Source organism: Quercus robur, chromosome 5 (genome assembly GCF_932294415.1).
Source record: "Quercus robur chromosome 5, dhQueRobu3.1, whole genome shotgun sequence".
In the NCBI taxonomy this organism is placed as follows: domain Eukaryota; kingdom Viridiplantae; phylum Streptophyta; class Magnoliopsida; order Fagales; family Fagaceae; genus Quercus; species Quercus robur.
The window spans coordinates 42,924,470-42,940,395 of NC_065538.1; the positions used below are offsets into that span (position 1 = coordinate 42,924,470).

Consider the following 15,926-nt stretch of genomic DNA (forward strand, 5'->3'; position numbering starts at 1 on the left):
TTTTACAAGTGCAAACACACTAATCATCAATTGTGCAAACTACTGAACTATCCTTAAATACACACAGGTGTCGGTCCACGAAGTAGGCTGAGTTGGTTTTTTTTTTTTTTTCTTTATTTATTTATTTATTATTATTATACCGCTGAGTTGGTCTCCTGCGTACACCAGCAAGGCATATAGCATGATAAATAATAACACCACACCACACCACACCACACCACACTAGCAAAATCTGATAATAATAATAATAATATTACAATTACAAAATATAAAATATAAAATATAAAATACAAAGAAAGAAAGAAAATAAAAACTTTGGCAAAGACCACGAGGTTCACAGCCTCTCTCTCTCAAAGTCTCTCAACCCCTCTAAAAAGGTAAGGTAAGCAAACCCACACTGTCTACACCACCTTGGACCTTCACTATCTAACCATAGCACCAAATTCCACAACCGTATAAAACCCTTATTGGGTGTTGTTAATTCTTGTTTGTTTGTATTGTTGGGTTTGGACTTTGGAAGAACAACAGCAATGCCGTCACAGAAGCGAGGTGTGGAGGAGGAGGAAGAGGAGGAGGAGTTGGTAGAGGTGGATGATCCACTGGAACACGACCACAGTAACCATGAACAACACCAAGAGGAACCACAAGGTATAGACGTTGTGTACTACGTACATGGGTTTGCTTGTCCTTCTTTTCTAGCTTATAGCTTGCTGTTCCCCCAAAAATTCATAAACCTCAAGCAAAGCAACCACCGAGATTTTACTTATTGCACATTCAGAGAAAAAATTTTGATTTTTCATTTCCTTAACCATGTTCTTTGTTTTCTCAGAGTCTGATCGAAGCCATTCGTCCAGTAATGGAGACAGCAAAGACGAGTAAGTTTTCTTTTATTATAATTATTATTATTCTTTTCGTGCTATTCGTTCTCTTGGGCTTTCTTTGTTGGTGTGAGTGTGCGAATTATAGAGGTCGGTGTTGTTTGATCTGGGATCTGCGTGCTTTGTATGGTGGCGGTGCTTCTGTGTTGTGTTTTCTCGAGGAAGTGGCACATGGGTGTTTCAGTGAGTGGTAATTTTGAGTGTGTTCGAATGGTTATCGTTGTGTTTTGTGGTGTTTCTGAGATGGGTTTTGCTCTCTTCTTGTGGACGAGTTCGATGGAGGTTGGTAGAGTTGGGGTTTTGGTCATCTGGGTCGTGGTGATTTTGACTCAGAATTGGTATATGTGCATGAGACTTTGTTGCATGGTAGCGTCTGTGGCAGTTTGGGTTTTGGGATTTTGCTACTGTAGTGAAATTTTGCATGTCGACGCTTATCAGGGATCTTTTACTTGCATCGTGGTACTTGATTACGTTTATACATGTACTTTAATTTGATTATGATTTCATAGATTGGTGCAGAGGTTGGTTAAAATGGTTTTTAATAATTGGGGACCTGGATTACTGGTTTTGTTGAGGAATTTGGGTGATGGAAATTTTTGTTAGGCTAAGAAGGCTTGTTGAGTGTTGTCAGTGTCACTCTGGGCCTCTGGGTTGCTGATTATTATGTTTACTTTTCAATTACCAAGTCTTGGAAGTTGGAACCATTATCCTTTTTGTTTCTGGGAGCTCTGCCAGTTTGGCTGTGATCTGCTTTGTGTTAGGATATACTCCGGTTATTGTTTTGACAATGAATTTAATTCATCTGAAACCTCAGGTGGGTTAATTGAATTTTGTGCATGTAAATTGTATTGTTCAACATTACACATTACTTAACCTCATGGAACAGTGAATTGATAGGCATTTTCCCAAGAACTATTTTGTTAATGTCTGAGCATCACCCGAGTGTAACATTTTTATGTACATGTCCCAGCAGGTTAATTTCTTTTGTTAAAAGATTGATATGAATGCATCTACATAGTCAATATTTATAAAATTCGTAGACAGCAAATAATTTTGTGAATGATATTTTGATTACTGTTCTACATCTTGGGACACAACTTAATAATTTGACATGTCCAATAATTATAGCATTCAAAAGCCTTTTTGGGTGTGTATGCTAGACCTAACATGTAAGCCTGATGGTTTTGCCAGAAAGTATAAGTTAGAGAAAAACTAAAATGGTGCCATATTGTTTGAGAACCAGATTAGAAGAACCTTCTCCTTGTCAATTGCTTTTTTCACAGAGTAAATAAGATTGTTTTGTACAATTTAGGATCACTATTGCTCTCCTCTAGTGTCTACTGATAAAACTGCTACATGCATTTGTTCAATTTACACATTTTGATAGATTTTTTACCACACTGAGAATGTCATGCATGCCTTTTGAATCTGAATTTTTTCAACACCAAGTTGCTATTGTAAGTCTACATGGCAATTGTGATTGGGTGTATTAACACGCCTAAGACAATGACTGTCAGTGTAATTGTTAGCATTCAGTTCAGCTTTATGTTTGACAAAGAGGGATTTTTGGGCCCTGGATATTCTATTTATGGGAAACAACCATTCTTGATACTGTGGTTCAGAATGGCATCTCAGCAAAGCATTTCCTCTAAATTCTTCCTTGACAAAGGAGTTTGACTTGCTTAAACAGTGTTATCTAGAAGCTAGAATATTTTCCTCATGCTCATGAGTTATTCTAACATATTTGACTTGACTGCTTTGGTTAGACCGTAAGGATCATATAGAGTATTGAATCTCTTATTTATACGAAGCTGACAACCTGCTTCATATTTATAGAATTATACTGAACACCTGTTTCTCACAATTGTTTTTGTGAAAGTATGCAAGAAATTAAGTACATTTATCGGTTGGTATTACAGAAAATATAGTTTAATTGGTTCAATAATGAAATAAAATTATTAGAAGAGGTTGATCCTCTTTTGGTCACGTTTTGTGGTGGGAGGTGGGGTAAACCTGAAGGTCAAACTTCTCTTTCTTTCTATCAATATGAGCTTTTATTATTTATGGATTTGCCATTACATTTTGTAAAACATACTTTTGTCTGAAAAAATAGGAGAAATGTATACAACCATCTCTCCTTCAATTATGGTTGTATGGTAACCCTCTGTCTTGCTGTTTATTTGCAGATTCGTTGTAGTGAAATTGTCAGATATCCGCAAGGAAGTACAATGCCCAATCTGTCTAGGTATAATTTTATTTTTGGTTAAAAAAAAAAAATGTAAGAAACATTCACTTCCTAATGATTTTGAATTGCAAAAGATCATGATAATATTTCTGTCATATGCAACCCAACCCCCCCCCCCCCCCCCCCCACCCCTCCAAAAAAAAAAAGCTTGGAACCCAAAAATCTGGGGGTCTTGTCTCTCCATTTGGAAAGTTATTAATTTGATTTCCAGAACCATCTTAGATGCTTGCTTCTATGACATTTATTGGTAGATATGTCTGTTGTGAAACTAAATAAATAGAGGTAGATGTCTGGAAGGTTATTGAAGCTTTGAGAAGAGTGCTTTTTACAATTGGCATCATTTGAACTTTCTATTTATTAAAAAACTGATACCAATGTGTCTCTAGTTGCACACCCCTTTGATTACATAGGTATGCTGTTTTCGTGGTTTATAAGAGCCGCATAACATATCAATTTGACCATTTAAAACATTCAGTCAAGATGTAATAGTCAGGTACTTGACTATCTTGTGGGCATTACTGGCCAATGTACTTTAGGGTATCTTATATGCTAGATGTATACGTATGGAAACTACTCTGTTTTCTAGTGATCTCCTTGCCAAAGTCCTTCACTAGAAAATATATTTATGAGATTATCTGCATTGTTAATGATTATAATTTTCTTTGGATGCTTGACAGGCCACTCTTTGCCTATGTTATTCTCAAGGAAATTAACGTATCAAATTTCACATGCATGTGTTCTTTATCTTTTTCACTTGTGTGAATGTGTCTTTTTCTCCATCTGCAAACAATGGGTGAACTTCTTGCTAGTGCTACTGGAAATTTGTATTGCATTTTAGTCTTTATTCAAATTTAGCAGTGATACGTGGATCTACGAGGCTAGAAAAAATTCACTACACCTCAATTGCAGAGAGTATATTTTCTCTTCAGAAAAACCCATTCATGCACCCTTGAATTTTACATATTATTTGAAGGAAATTTTCATTTTTTTTTCAGTTACATTGCATTTTTTATGCTGTTGTTAAAGATGTGAAGTCATTGATTCTTCATTGTTTTGAATTACTATTATATGGTTTTGCAGAGTAATCATCTTATATAGGGATTGTAATGGTTGTAAACAATTCAATTCAACTGAGCTCAATTAAGCCATGGAAGCATATGCTTAGCATCTGCTGTGGCTTTGCATAGTTTACCATTCAACCTATTGCCTTAAAAAATGGATGAACTTGTACAGCATTGGATTATGTCTTTTTAGTATATGATAAAATTTATCTATATTCCCATTTATCTCTTTCAATGCCCAGGGACTCTCTTAACTTTCATGGCTCCTTTTCCTTCTCCAGATATCAAATATTGCAATAAAAAAATAAATAAATAAATAAATTGATTTCTTTGTTTTCATATGTATAGGGATCATTCGGAAAACTCGAACAGTAATGGAATGCCTGCATCGCTTCTGCAGGGAATGCATTGACAAATCGATGCGGCTTGGGTATGTCATCAAACTGTCTTCCTTATTAATATTTGATTAATTGAAACCTTGGGACCAAATTTCTTCTGTGGTGTTGGTTTGGGGTGATCATACAAGTTTATTAAAAATTTTGAAGTTCAAGCTAAAATATTTTTTATTAATCAAATTGGTGATTGATATTCACTGCAGGAACAATGAATGCCCTGCCTGCCGAACACATTGTGCTAGTCGTCGCTCCTTGAGAGATGATCCAAAGTATGATGCCTTAATTTCAGCTTTGTATCCAGATATTGACAAGTATGAGGAAGAGGTATATTTTGGTGGCCACTATTTTGCATGTCATTTTAGAATCCGATTTACTGTATCATTTTCTAATTTCAAGAACTCATTATTGAGCATCTGCCCTAGGAATTGGCTTTTCATGAGGAGGAAAGGGCTCGCAATAAGCAGGTATATTTTTCAAAGTTTTAGCTTTGAAGCCTTGTGCCCTACTATACACATCCATCTATTTTGGTATCGGTAAGTTCAGGAAGTGCTGACTGTCACCAAAAGAAAGAGAAAAAAGGAGGGGTGTGGGGACACCCTAAAAAGAATTCTTGTTTTTCTTGTAAAATCATGGCATTCTTCTGTGACTGAAACCACAGGGACAGAAAACTCCAGATGATAAATGCCTTTATTCTTTTTACATGAACACCTAACTAATGTGTTTCTATGAATTAAAGCAGTACAGTGCCTTGTGATAGGGTAGTATAATGGCCACAGGATCATTGATTTTTACTATCCAAGTATTAGGCCTTTACTTCAAATTGTTCACCAGCAGAACTTTTAGATGTCTTCTCTCTCTCTCTCTCTCTTTTTTAGTGATTCAAGTCTTTATATTTATCTTAATTTGGGTAGATACAAGCTTCTATTGCCCAAACTTTTCGACGGCAAGCAGAAGCTCTGGGTAGGAAGCGGTCAACAGCTAAAGCCACAGCAGCTGCATTTGTTAGGAGATCAAGAGGCTATCGAAATGCTCATTTGAGAGGAAGGAGAAACTATCGAAATGCTGCTGAAAGTCAAGGATCTGATGACAATGAGGATGCAAATGTTAATGATGGAGGCAAAGATTCATCTTCTGCTGATGAGCACACAGAAGTCAGACCCAAAAGAAGCAAGAGATGGGGAGGAGTTCGATTTTCTCTGCCTTCTCCAGCAGCTGCTAGTGCAGATGGAGGTGGGGATGAAAATGATTCTGAAGTAAACAGAGAATCGATAGGTGTGTCCGCTGGACTTGTTGGCAGTTCAGAAAGGCTTGCATGGGGAAAAGGTGGCATGCGGAGTCACACACGATATGGCAGTATGAATGGTGGAAATGGTAAGAATGCCCGGAACAGCCGCCTCTCAAAATTGGCTGAGTATCTGCGGAACTTAGAGGAAAATGATAATGAGGTAAAGTAGATTTTGTGGGATAATCTTGGACTCTAGTTCAGTCTTTTTATGATGGCTGAGATCATGATATCATCATTTTTGTCTTTTTGAGATATTGTGTGCTTCTTGAGCTCTCAATACACTGAACTTGAATAAAATATGCTCCTTGTTATTTCAGTTAACGATCAACCTCATGCTTGTTTCTTTCGATGAACAAAGTATACCGAGTTTGGAGAGGCCCTACCTTTGCTGCAAGCCTACCCTGTCAGTTAGACAACTGCGCAAGGTGTTTGTTTTTCTACCTTATACTGTGATTTTCATTTGATTGCACTTCACCAAAAGCTTCTATTACCACTACTGGAACTGGTTCTCAATTGCTTGTTCAAACAGTATGTTGCTGTCCAAACTGCATCTCAAGATGATGAAGTTGTATTATATTTGGTGAATGAATTGGATTCCAAAATCAACCCTGCAACCTCTTCGAGTGAAACACTGCCCAAGTCTCATGTAATTAATCCAGGCAAAGATAAGTTGAGAATTTTAGGGGAGCAGGAAACCTTGGCAGGACTTAAAACAGGCAATTTTGTACATGGCTATCTGGTAAGCTCTTCTAAAATTTATGTTTATATACTTTGTGCAAACAGCTCGCACCTACAAAGTATATAGAAGAATACAAATTTAGTTTTGTATACAATTAATTATGACTTATCTTTTAGTTTGTACTTGGAATACTAAGTCAATCCGTTGATTTTTATTGTGATCTTTCAGCTTCTGGCATACGAGAGAAAGCAGTGGCACTCAGATTTTCTGATGGGTTTGTCATGAAGAACAAGGTCTCTCATCTCTTGTTTACCATGGTGTGGTATATAGTATACTGACAAATGGGAATCTAGTTAGCTCCAATATTGTTAGTTTCAATGCTAGCACTGCAATATGTATCACAGAAAAATGAAAAGCTTTTACGAGGTTGAAAAGTTCACAGAAAATGAACATGTTAGAAGCTAGAAAGTCCATACTTAAAAATTTGTTACCACTTTTGACAAGCATCTATAGCCTGCCTAACTGTGATTAATATTTTTTAGGGTAAGTGATTATAATCCATTGAATTGTATGGTATTTACTCAATTAACGAGTTCAAATCATGACTGAGCCCTTTGGCTCAAGTGGTTGCTCTGCCTCTCTCCCATGAGGAGAGTGCAGGTTTGAATTCCAGGGACCTTCGTCCCCCCTTAAAAACTTTCTGGAGCTCAAATTAGGACGATAGAGCTCGTGTCCTAAGGAGTCAGATCAAATCCTTTACTGCCTTATCTTTTATAAAATTATGTCTCCAGAATTTCTATGAACCACAAACATTAACATGGGACATTGATACAACAGAAAAAGCTAGTTAGTTTGTTGTAGCGAACTAGTGATGATCTGAGGCACGAGCAAAACAATGTTGCCCATGTGTGTGTCGCCCCATTTAATTAATTTTCTTTTTCTTTTTCTTTTTTTAGATGCGGTTCAAATTTCCGAATTTTTATTTATTTAAGTTGGTAAAATAACCTTCCACCCAGCATTCGATTCAAGTGGAACTTCTGTGCCCTCACATGGGGTTCGGGCGACTTTCCTTAGTCCCTGGCTTGTTGAAAATAGTCCTTGTAAGTGGTAACGCTTACATGTGGTTGTGGCTCTCCGACTTCACCTATTAATATAACTAGTCGCTAACCTGTGCGATGCACGGGAAAACTATTAGAAAATAATAAAACATGCATATATTAAAAGACAATTTAAGTTCATGTGTGCTTGCAAGGGATACATACCTAAATTGTTTTTGCGGTAGAAATAAAAGTCTTATCTTTGAAATAAAGAACTGATGTAAACAAACTAACCTTACATAAAACAAATTTAAAAAAAAAAAAAAAAAAAAACATAAAACTGATATCACGGGAAATTTAACCACATAGTAGTAATATATAAATCTCTTAAAACCTAAACCTAAACCTAAACGTAAGGACTAAATATTTATGCGTCTTCTCTTGCTTTCCTAATGTATTTGGTTAAAAACATAAAACTGATGTCACGGGAAATTTAGCCACATAGTAGTAATATATAAATCTCTTAAAACCTAAACCTAAACGTAAGGACTAAATATATAAACAAACTAACCTTACAAAAGCTGAACTTTATAGGCTAAAATCTATACCGTGAGTTGTAGATCTTGAATGCTATACCGTGCGTTTTGGGCTTCCTACATCTGGAGAGAGAGAGAGAGAGAGTTTGTAGAAACCAAAGAAAATCTCTCTATAGCTTAAGAAACACAATATAATAAAATCAAAGAGATAAAATTTTCAGATGACAAAATATTATAAATAATTTAAAATAATTTTGGTTTAATTCTTGAACACCGCAACTCCATAAAATTCATACTAATAATAATATTTTATGATAGCACAGTTAGAATTTTGGTTTAATTCTTGAACACTGAATTGGAAATTGATTATATGAGTATTCAATGGTGAACAAAGTACTATGTATTAATTAATATATAAACAACACTAACCTTACAAAAGCTGAACTTTATAAGCTAAAAATAATAATATTTTATGATAGCACAGTTAGAATTTTGGTTTAATTCTTGAACACTGAATTGGAAATTGATTATATGAGTATTCAATGGTGAACAAAGTACTATGTATTAATTAATATATAAACAACACTAACCTTACAAAAGCTGAACTTTATAAGCTAAAATCTATACTGTGCATTGTAGATCTTGAATGCTTTAGGGCTTCCTACGTCTGGAGAGAGAGAGAGTTTGCAGAAACCGTGGCTTTATATTTCTTAACTTGAGAAAGGGGTAAGGTTGCTAGGGTTTTGAGAAGTTATAATTTTTATTTATTTTTTATTTTTTAAATATTGTGCTGACGTGGAAAATTGTGGTGCCAGCAAAGGCTTCGGTTTTATATATATATATATATATAGACTAATTGCTAACCTGTGCGATGTACGGGAAAAGTATTGAGCATGATATATAATTTAATCTTGGTTTATTTTACTATAATCACAAAAATTGAATTTGTAAATAACACTATATAGCTAAAACATATATTAGCAGTTATGTAATTTTTCTAAAAATACTATGGAACAAAAAAATAAATAAAAATAAATTTATTATGAACTGACAGAATTTGTTAACACACCTGGAAACTGGAATTGAATATGTTCGGATATAGCTCTTGATCTTTTTTATTTTATTTATTTTTAAATTGATAAGTGCAGTCTTGAATCTTGATAAAAATAAAATCTACAAATTAGGAATTTAACACATTAAAAAAAAAAAATTATATCCCTAAACTTATTGTTTAAAGAGTGTATTGTAGCAACTTGTGGCAACACTTTTCTGTAAAACCTACCCCTTAATCCCACATTTTTTTTTTTTGAGAAATTTGTTAATATCCATAATTCATAATCTATAACTCATAGATTCCCAATTTAAATAAATAAATAAAAACAAACAATAAAAAAAAAAGCATCAAACATATCAAATTCTATACCCTTTTAACAAAATCTACTTCATATTGAATATTTTCTAATTATTTAACAAATAGATAACCTCTTCTATAATATCCAATAACAAAACCTTAAAATAACCCAACTTAAAATTTGGAATGGTGAATACTATTAGTGGATAGTAATAACCACAAAGGCACAAAGATTATCCCTTCTAATTGCCTATAAGGCTAAATGACTATAGTTGGTTTTTGTATATAGAGCTAAAATAAATGACTGGATCAATAAAACATTTTCACCAAAAAAGAGAGAGAGAGCAAAATTAAAAACATTTTATATAGAAAATTCAAAGAAAGCTTTTTAAGAACTAGAGACCAGGAACTTATCTCTACATAATAATATAGCTTTCACCTAATAGCTAATATGATAGGTAACATAGTTGGGTTTACATATTGATTATCTGTAGGCATGAAGCATGTATTGTCGTGTGTGCTTGTTAGACATTGAGCATGCTTTGTCATGTATTCTATAATTAGGGATGGACCCAGGAATTCAAGCTAGGGGGGCCGAAGATAAGCGAAAAAAAAAAAAAATTCAAATACACATCCATATAGTATTAACAAACTATCAACCAAGACAAATATACAAAAATCATTGTTTCTTAATATATTAAGATGCAATCATCTACCAACAAAAACAAAAGATACAAAACACTATTGTCTCTTAATACATTATCTATGAAAAGGGAACTTGACGCTCTTTTAAATCTTAAAAATCATCTATGACTGAATCCAAACTAAATGTCAAAGCTATATCCTTTTCAATGTATAGCCTCAGAGAGTCCGTTAAAAAATCATTTTCCATTTAATTACGAAGGTTAGTTTTGACAACTTTCACAACTGAAAATGCTCACTCTATAATTGCCGTAGAAATCGGAAGAGTAAGCACAAGTCTCACCATTCTATAAACAAATTTGTAGTATTCTGAGTTTCTAGTTCTCACTAACCATTGACACAACTCGAATAAACTTTTCAATTTTTCGAACTCTGGATCTTGGTCTACATTATGCTCATAATGATAAAGGTCCTTCTCCAACACTTGTTTGTCATAATCTGTGAAATCTTGTGGATGGAACTTCTTTACCAACAAACAAAGATCACTAATTCTGAAAGAATTTAATGCCTCTCGAGGTTCTAAAGCTGAGCTAAGCCTAAGTAACTCCATTGCATCCTCATTAAACCTATGATTTAGTTCCTATAGTTGAGAATCTATTGCGGCATAAAAAATATTAACTCGATAATGATGCTCAAATGTAAAGTCATCATGTTGTTTATGAGGTCGGCCTCGTCTCCCAACATAACAAGCATTCATATCTAGGACATTAATGCAATGCTTCTCACAAAATGATATCACAGTAGCAAGTAAGTCATTCCATCCATCATCTCTAAATTTTTGAATAAATGCTTTAGTAGATGAAACTAAATGCATGGCATTTAAAATGTCTTGAGATTGGCTTTGTAAAGCTTGACAAAGTTTACCATTGATCTCCATAGTTTCCTTCTCAAGATGCAAGATGAAGACAAATTCAAATGAATTTAAACCATCATAAGCTGACTCTGCTTTTGCCCAATGTTCACCATCACTTGCATCATCAATTATATTTAGTAAAACTTCACATGTTGAAGTAAACATCCTTAATAAGTTAGAAACTTATCTAAAATGTGAACTCCAACATGTTTCTACAGGTTGTTGTAAAGTGCCAATTTGATTAAGTCCACTTCCAATCTCAAGCTCTTCAAGATCAATCAAACGTTCTATTTCATTAGCATTGGCAACTTTTAATTGCTCATTACGCTTACATGAAGCATTAATAGTTTTGATCACCAAAATCAATTTTAGAAAAGACCCACTAATAGGGACAACTTGTTTTGATGCTTTTACTAATGCCAATTGTAAGCGATGTGCAAAACAATGAATGTAGTAAGCATATGAGCAATTATTCAAAATCAAAGCTTGTAATCCATTCCACATACCTCGCATGTTGCTTGCTCCATCATATCCTTACCCTCGAATATTTTGTATATCTAAACAATATTGAGATAACAAAGAATATATCCACTTCTTTAGAGTCAAAGCCGCAATGTCAACAACATGAATAAGCCCAAAAAAAGGTTCTTTCACAAAGCCTTCTATATCAACATATCTAAAAACCACAGCCATTTGCTCTTTCATGGACTCATCACGAGCTTCATCAAGTATTATGCAAAGTTTTGCATCACCAATTTCTTCCCGAATTGCCTTCTTCATTTTGGCTGAGTAAATATGTAGAATTTCCTTTTGAATCCTAGGTGACTTGTAGGTTGCATTTTTGGGAGTTTTTTCTATTATTTCAGCAACCTTCTCATTCCAAAAAGTCACAATATCCAATGTTTCAAGAAAGTTCCCACAATTAGATGAACTAAAGCTTTCATCTCGACCTCTAAAAGATATAGCTTGAAAGGCAAGAGGTCGGGCAACATAAATTGAGGCCTTCAATTGCAACCGATTATATGCAATTTGTTCTTTAGTGAAATGATCAATCACCTTTTATAAATGCTGCGATTGGTTCATCAAATCCTTAGACATTTGCTTTGCAACTCTATGAGCCGAGTTAGGATCTTTCCTTATATAATTTTGAAAATAACAATTTTTGCTCCCAATTTGTTTGCAATTTCTAAATCCACCAACGGTAAATGCATTTTTTCCCACAAGCCCATTTGGCTTATGAAACATAAAGCAGGGTGGACAATAAGCTGTATCTTTTGTTAGAGAATATTCAAGCCATGTTGAATGATGAGTCACTAATCAATTATAGATTGTCTATAATTGATTAGTTATATTGTGAGTCAAACTCGAATTCAAGCTAATGAGACCTGCAAAAATGGATATGGGACAAACTCCAAATTCAAGAATAGGAACAAAACAATCAGGTATTTGTTAACCAATTTTTTGCATGCAACATAGAGTCTTGTTAATTAAGTCCACAACAAAATAGTAAAGAAATTGTTTTTAAAGGGGGGTGATTGGCAAAGAGAGAAACAAATCAAAGCTTAAAAAAAGAAAATAGCCAAGCGTTGAATTACAATGTGAAATCAAGGTGACCTAATTTTGCTCTAATTGGGAGGTTGAGAAAAACAGCTTGGAAAAGGAGATTGAATATTGATCATTATAAGAGAGGGATACAATGAGAAGGGTGAAGAAGAAGGGGAAAAGTAGAGAGAGAAAGAGGAAAAGTAAGTATGCCTCAAAGAACAATACCAAAACCACAACACGGTTAACAAAGAATACCAATGGTGGAAATTGTAGGAAGCAATTGTCGAAGCAAAAGTTATTTGTGTATGGGGTTTTAGGGTTTTTAGAGATGAAATCTAGTAATCAGGTTTTTCTAAAGGTTCTTGTAGTAATTACCAATTAGTTAAAAAATTAAATAAATAAAACTAAAAAAATGATGTGTAAAATTGAGAGGATGCTAAAGTTTATGTGACAAAATATTTGAAGGTCAACAAATAGTCAAACGTCTTTGGTTTTATAGTATTTATATAGATGAGTCTTCACCTATTAGTATAACTAGTATGGAACCCGTGCTTACACACAAGATTGATGAATTGTAGTAATGCTATTGATGTTAGCTTGGGTTATTAAACATATATAACATAGTTTGACCACGACATTTGGAGGTATCAAAATAGTTTTTTCTCGCAATTTTCATAATATTAGTTACACCAAGTTTCTTATTACATTGCTATTACATATATAATTTTGAAAATCACTATTGGATACTACATATACAATATCAATTCACAATTATTGTCTGTGAAATTTTACAAAATACAACACAAAATAAAATAATAAATTGGCCAAATAGTATCTCCTAAATTAAATGAGAATAGGTGCATGAGATCGTTCAGCTCAATTACAGTTTGTTACGTTTAATATCTTTACATACAAAATATCTGAATAGCAACTATATGAAAAATATGCTTATTAGTACAGAGAAAAAATAACAACAAAAATCTAACAATTTAATTTGTATGGAAAGCTAGCAAAAGCAAAATCTAATTTTGATTATAATTGAATTTTTTCTAAACTTTGGTTTATATATATATATATATATATGTATGTATGTATGTATAACCTAATTAGTAATGGACCGAACATAGTCATGGTATATTACATAAATGACTTATAAATTTGAATTGTTTTTAGTTACATGATTAGGGTTTTTTTTTATAATGTTTTATTTATATTGAACTCCTCATTTTTTACACTAAATTAATTCATTTGGCACAAAATTAAAAAACTTATATTAGATGGGGCATATGACGCAAAATTAAACTCTAATTGAAATCCAATTTTTACACTGATTTAACTCACTTGACACAAAATTTTAAAATTTAAATTAAATGGGACACATGACGCAAAATTAGACTTTAATTGAATTCAAATTTGAAACCTATTTGGATTTTCTCTCAGCTTTACCTATTAAGGCTAGATTTTAATTTTGTCTTTGATCCATATGGTGGATGTTTTAGTAAATGTTTTTTTGAGTGACCCTATTAATAAAATAGGTCTTTTGAGGCTAGATTGAAATTTTATGTCTTTGATCCATGTGGTGGATGTTTTAGTAAAAAAAAAAATTTTTGAGTGAATATATTTTGGTATTTGTAATTATGTATACATAAATCAAATAATGGATTAAATGTTTTCTTAAAAAAAAAAAAAAAAAAAAGAGGATTAAATGGGCAAGTTGGAGATTAGATGAGTTGAGCGGGTAACAAGTATTTAATATTTAGTTAAATGTGTAATTAATGAGTAAATGAGTAATTGCATTCATGACCCAACCCAAAATGCACCCAACCCACCCAATTGTTACCCCCAATATAATGTAATTATGACAAATTCTGTGATTAGCAAGGATTAATTACTTAAAAGTGGGCACAACAATTTGGCTAGTTATTACTTCAAGATTCGAAATTGTTCATATTTAGAGCACTCATATCAGTGAAATTTATGAAAATTGTTCATACTTAAAAATGACTTACATTAATAAGTGTATAATTGTGTAAATTTACAAATTTGTTAAAGACACTATTTATTTTACATTTAATTTTTTTTTTTTTTTTTTTTTTTTTGTATCTCTAGTATGAAAATAGTATAAAAGAAAGGAGTGAATGATTGTGACTGTTTATGAAAAAAGAGAAACAATTAAAAAATAAATATTTTAATAAAATATAATATAAAATAGATAATTTATGAAAAATAAATATGTAAAATAAAAAATAAAATTTTTTTGCGTTAAAATAAACAAATTTTTGGACACGCTATACGACAATATACATGTAATTATTAGTCAATCTTTGTCTTCAAGCAGCCTGGCTTGGATCACTAACACACACAATGACAATACATGTAATATTAGTCAATCTTTGCCTTCAAGCAGCCGGCTTGGAACCACTAATACACGTACAACCGATAATGTTGTTATCAACAAGACCCACAAGTCCATGTCTCCCTCGATAACATGTTCCCAATTGAGTCGACTCTCTTTCCAAACTAATATTTCACACCTCGCAGCTTAAAATCTATCTGTTAGTACTATATATTTGCCAATTTACCAATTCTCGATGTGATACATATTACGATAATATTAAAATTTTTAATTAATTTATTTATTTTTAATATTATTATAATTTAAAATTACAAAATATATATCATTTTAATTTCATCACTACTCTAAACAATATAATGTCATAATATAATATTGTATTTTTATATTAAGATTACATTAAAATTATTGTAAGGTAAGATTTCATTATGTAACGTTACTGCGAACTAAACAACTAAACGCACCACCAGTGTTTTTACACCTATTGTCCTTCATTTCACAAATTACAGTTCAAGTTAATAATGCTAAGTTAAAAGGTAGAAAAGAAGGGGTCACATCAAGTCGGTAAACATCATATTTCTCATTTTTTTTTATCCATTATTATCCTTTCTTATCTTAATGATGATTTCTGTAGGATATATGCGTTTAATATAATCAAAGACGAGGGGACCACCATTGCCCAAAGTCATTGATAAACATTGCTGCATTATTGTCCTTCGGATTCCTAGTCCCATCTTATCCTTTCCAAGTCGGTCCATACCGTGTATATTCATTAGATTCTCCATTAAAAAATGCCGCATCAAGATAATCCTTTTACTAAAAAATAATTAAATTATACAATATAATATACCCACTAGGATAAACATCACTTCCTCTCAGCAAAAAAAATATATATATATACCCACTAGGATAAACATCACTTCCTCTCAGCAAAAAAAAAAAAAAAAAAAAAAAACACTTCCTCACTATGATATGCAGTACTCAAAGATCTGATTACATTTGAAAA

The 15,926-nt window shown here is 32.9% G+C and overlaps 1 protein-coding gene across 3 annotated transcripts; it reads left to right on the top strand.

Annotated features, from left to right (window-relative positions):
* The first annotated feature begins 270 nt into the window (after window positions 1-270).
* On the top strand, window positions 271-7,128 carry LOC126726006 (putative E3 ubiquitin-protein ligase RING1a). 3 transcript variants are annotated; one of them, XM_050431092.1, is made up of 11 exons: window positions 271-377; window positions 521-648; window positions 830-875; window positions 3,065-3,123; window positions 4,533-4,614; window positions 4,783-4,903; window positions 5,002-5,043; window positions 5,491-6,024; window positions 6,182-6,289; window positions 6,394-6,603; window positions 6,772-7,128. In XM_050431092.1, the coding sequence occupies exons 2-11, from the start codon at window positions 531-533 to the stop codon at window positions 6,826-6,828; spliced, it is 1,377 nt and encodes a 458-aa protein (XP_050287049.1). In that variant the 5' UTR covers window positions 271-377; window positions 521-530; the 3' UTR covers window positions 6,829-7,128. The 3 variants fall into 3 exon arrangements, with proteins under 3 accessions (XP_050287049.1, XP_050287048.1, XP_050287047.1); XM_050431091.1 differs by having other exon boundaries at window positions 277-382; XM_050431090.1 differs by having other exon boundaries at window positions 328-648.
* The last annotated feature ends 8,798 nt before the right edge of the window (window positions 7,129-15,926 follow it).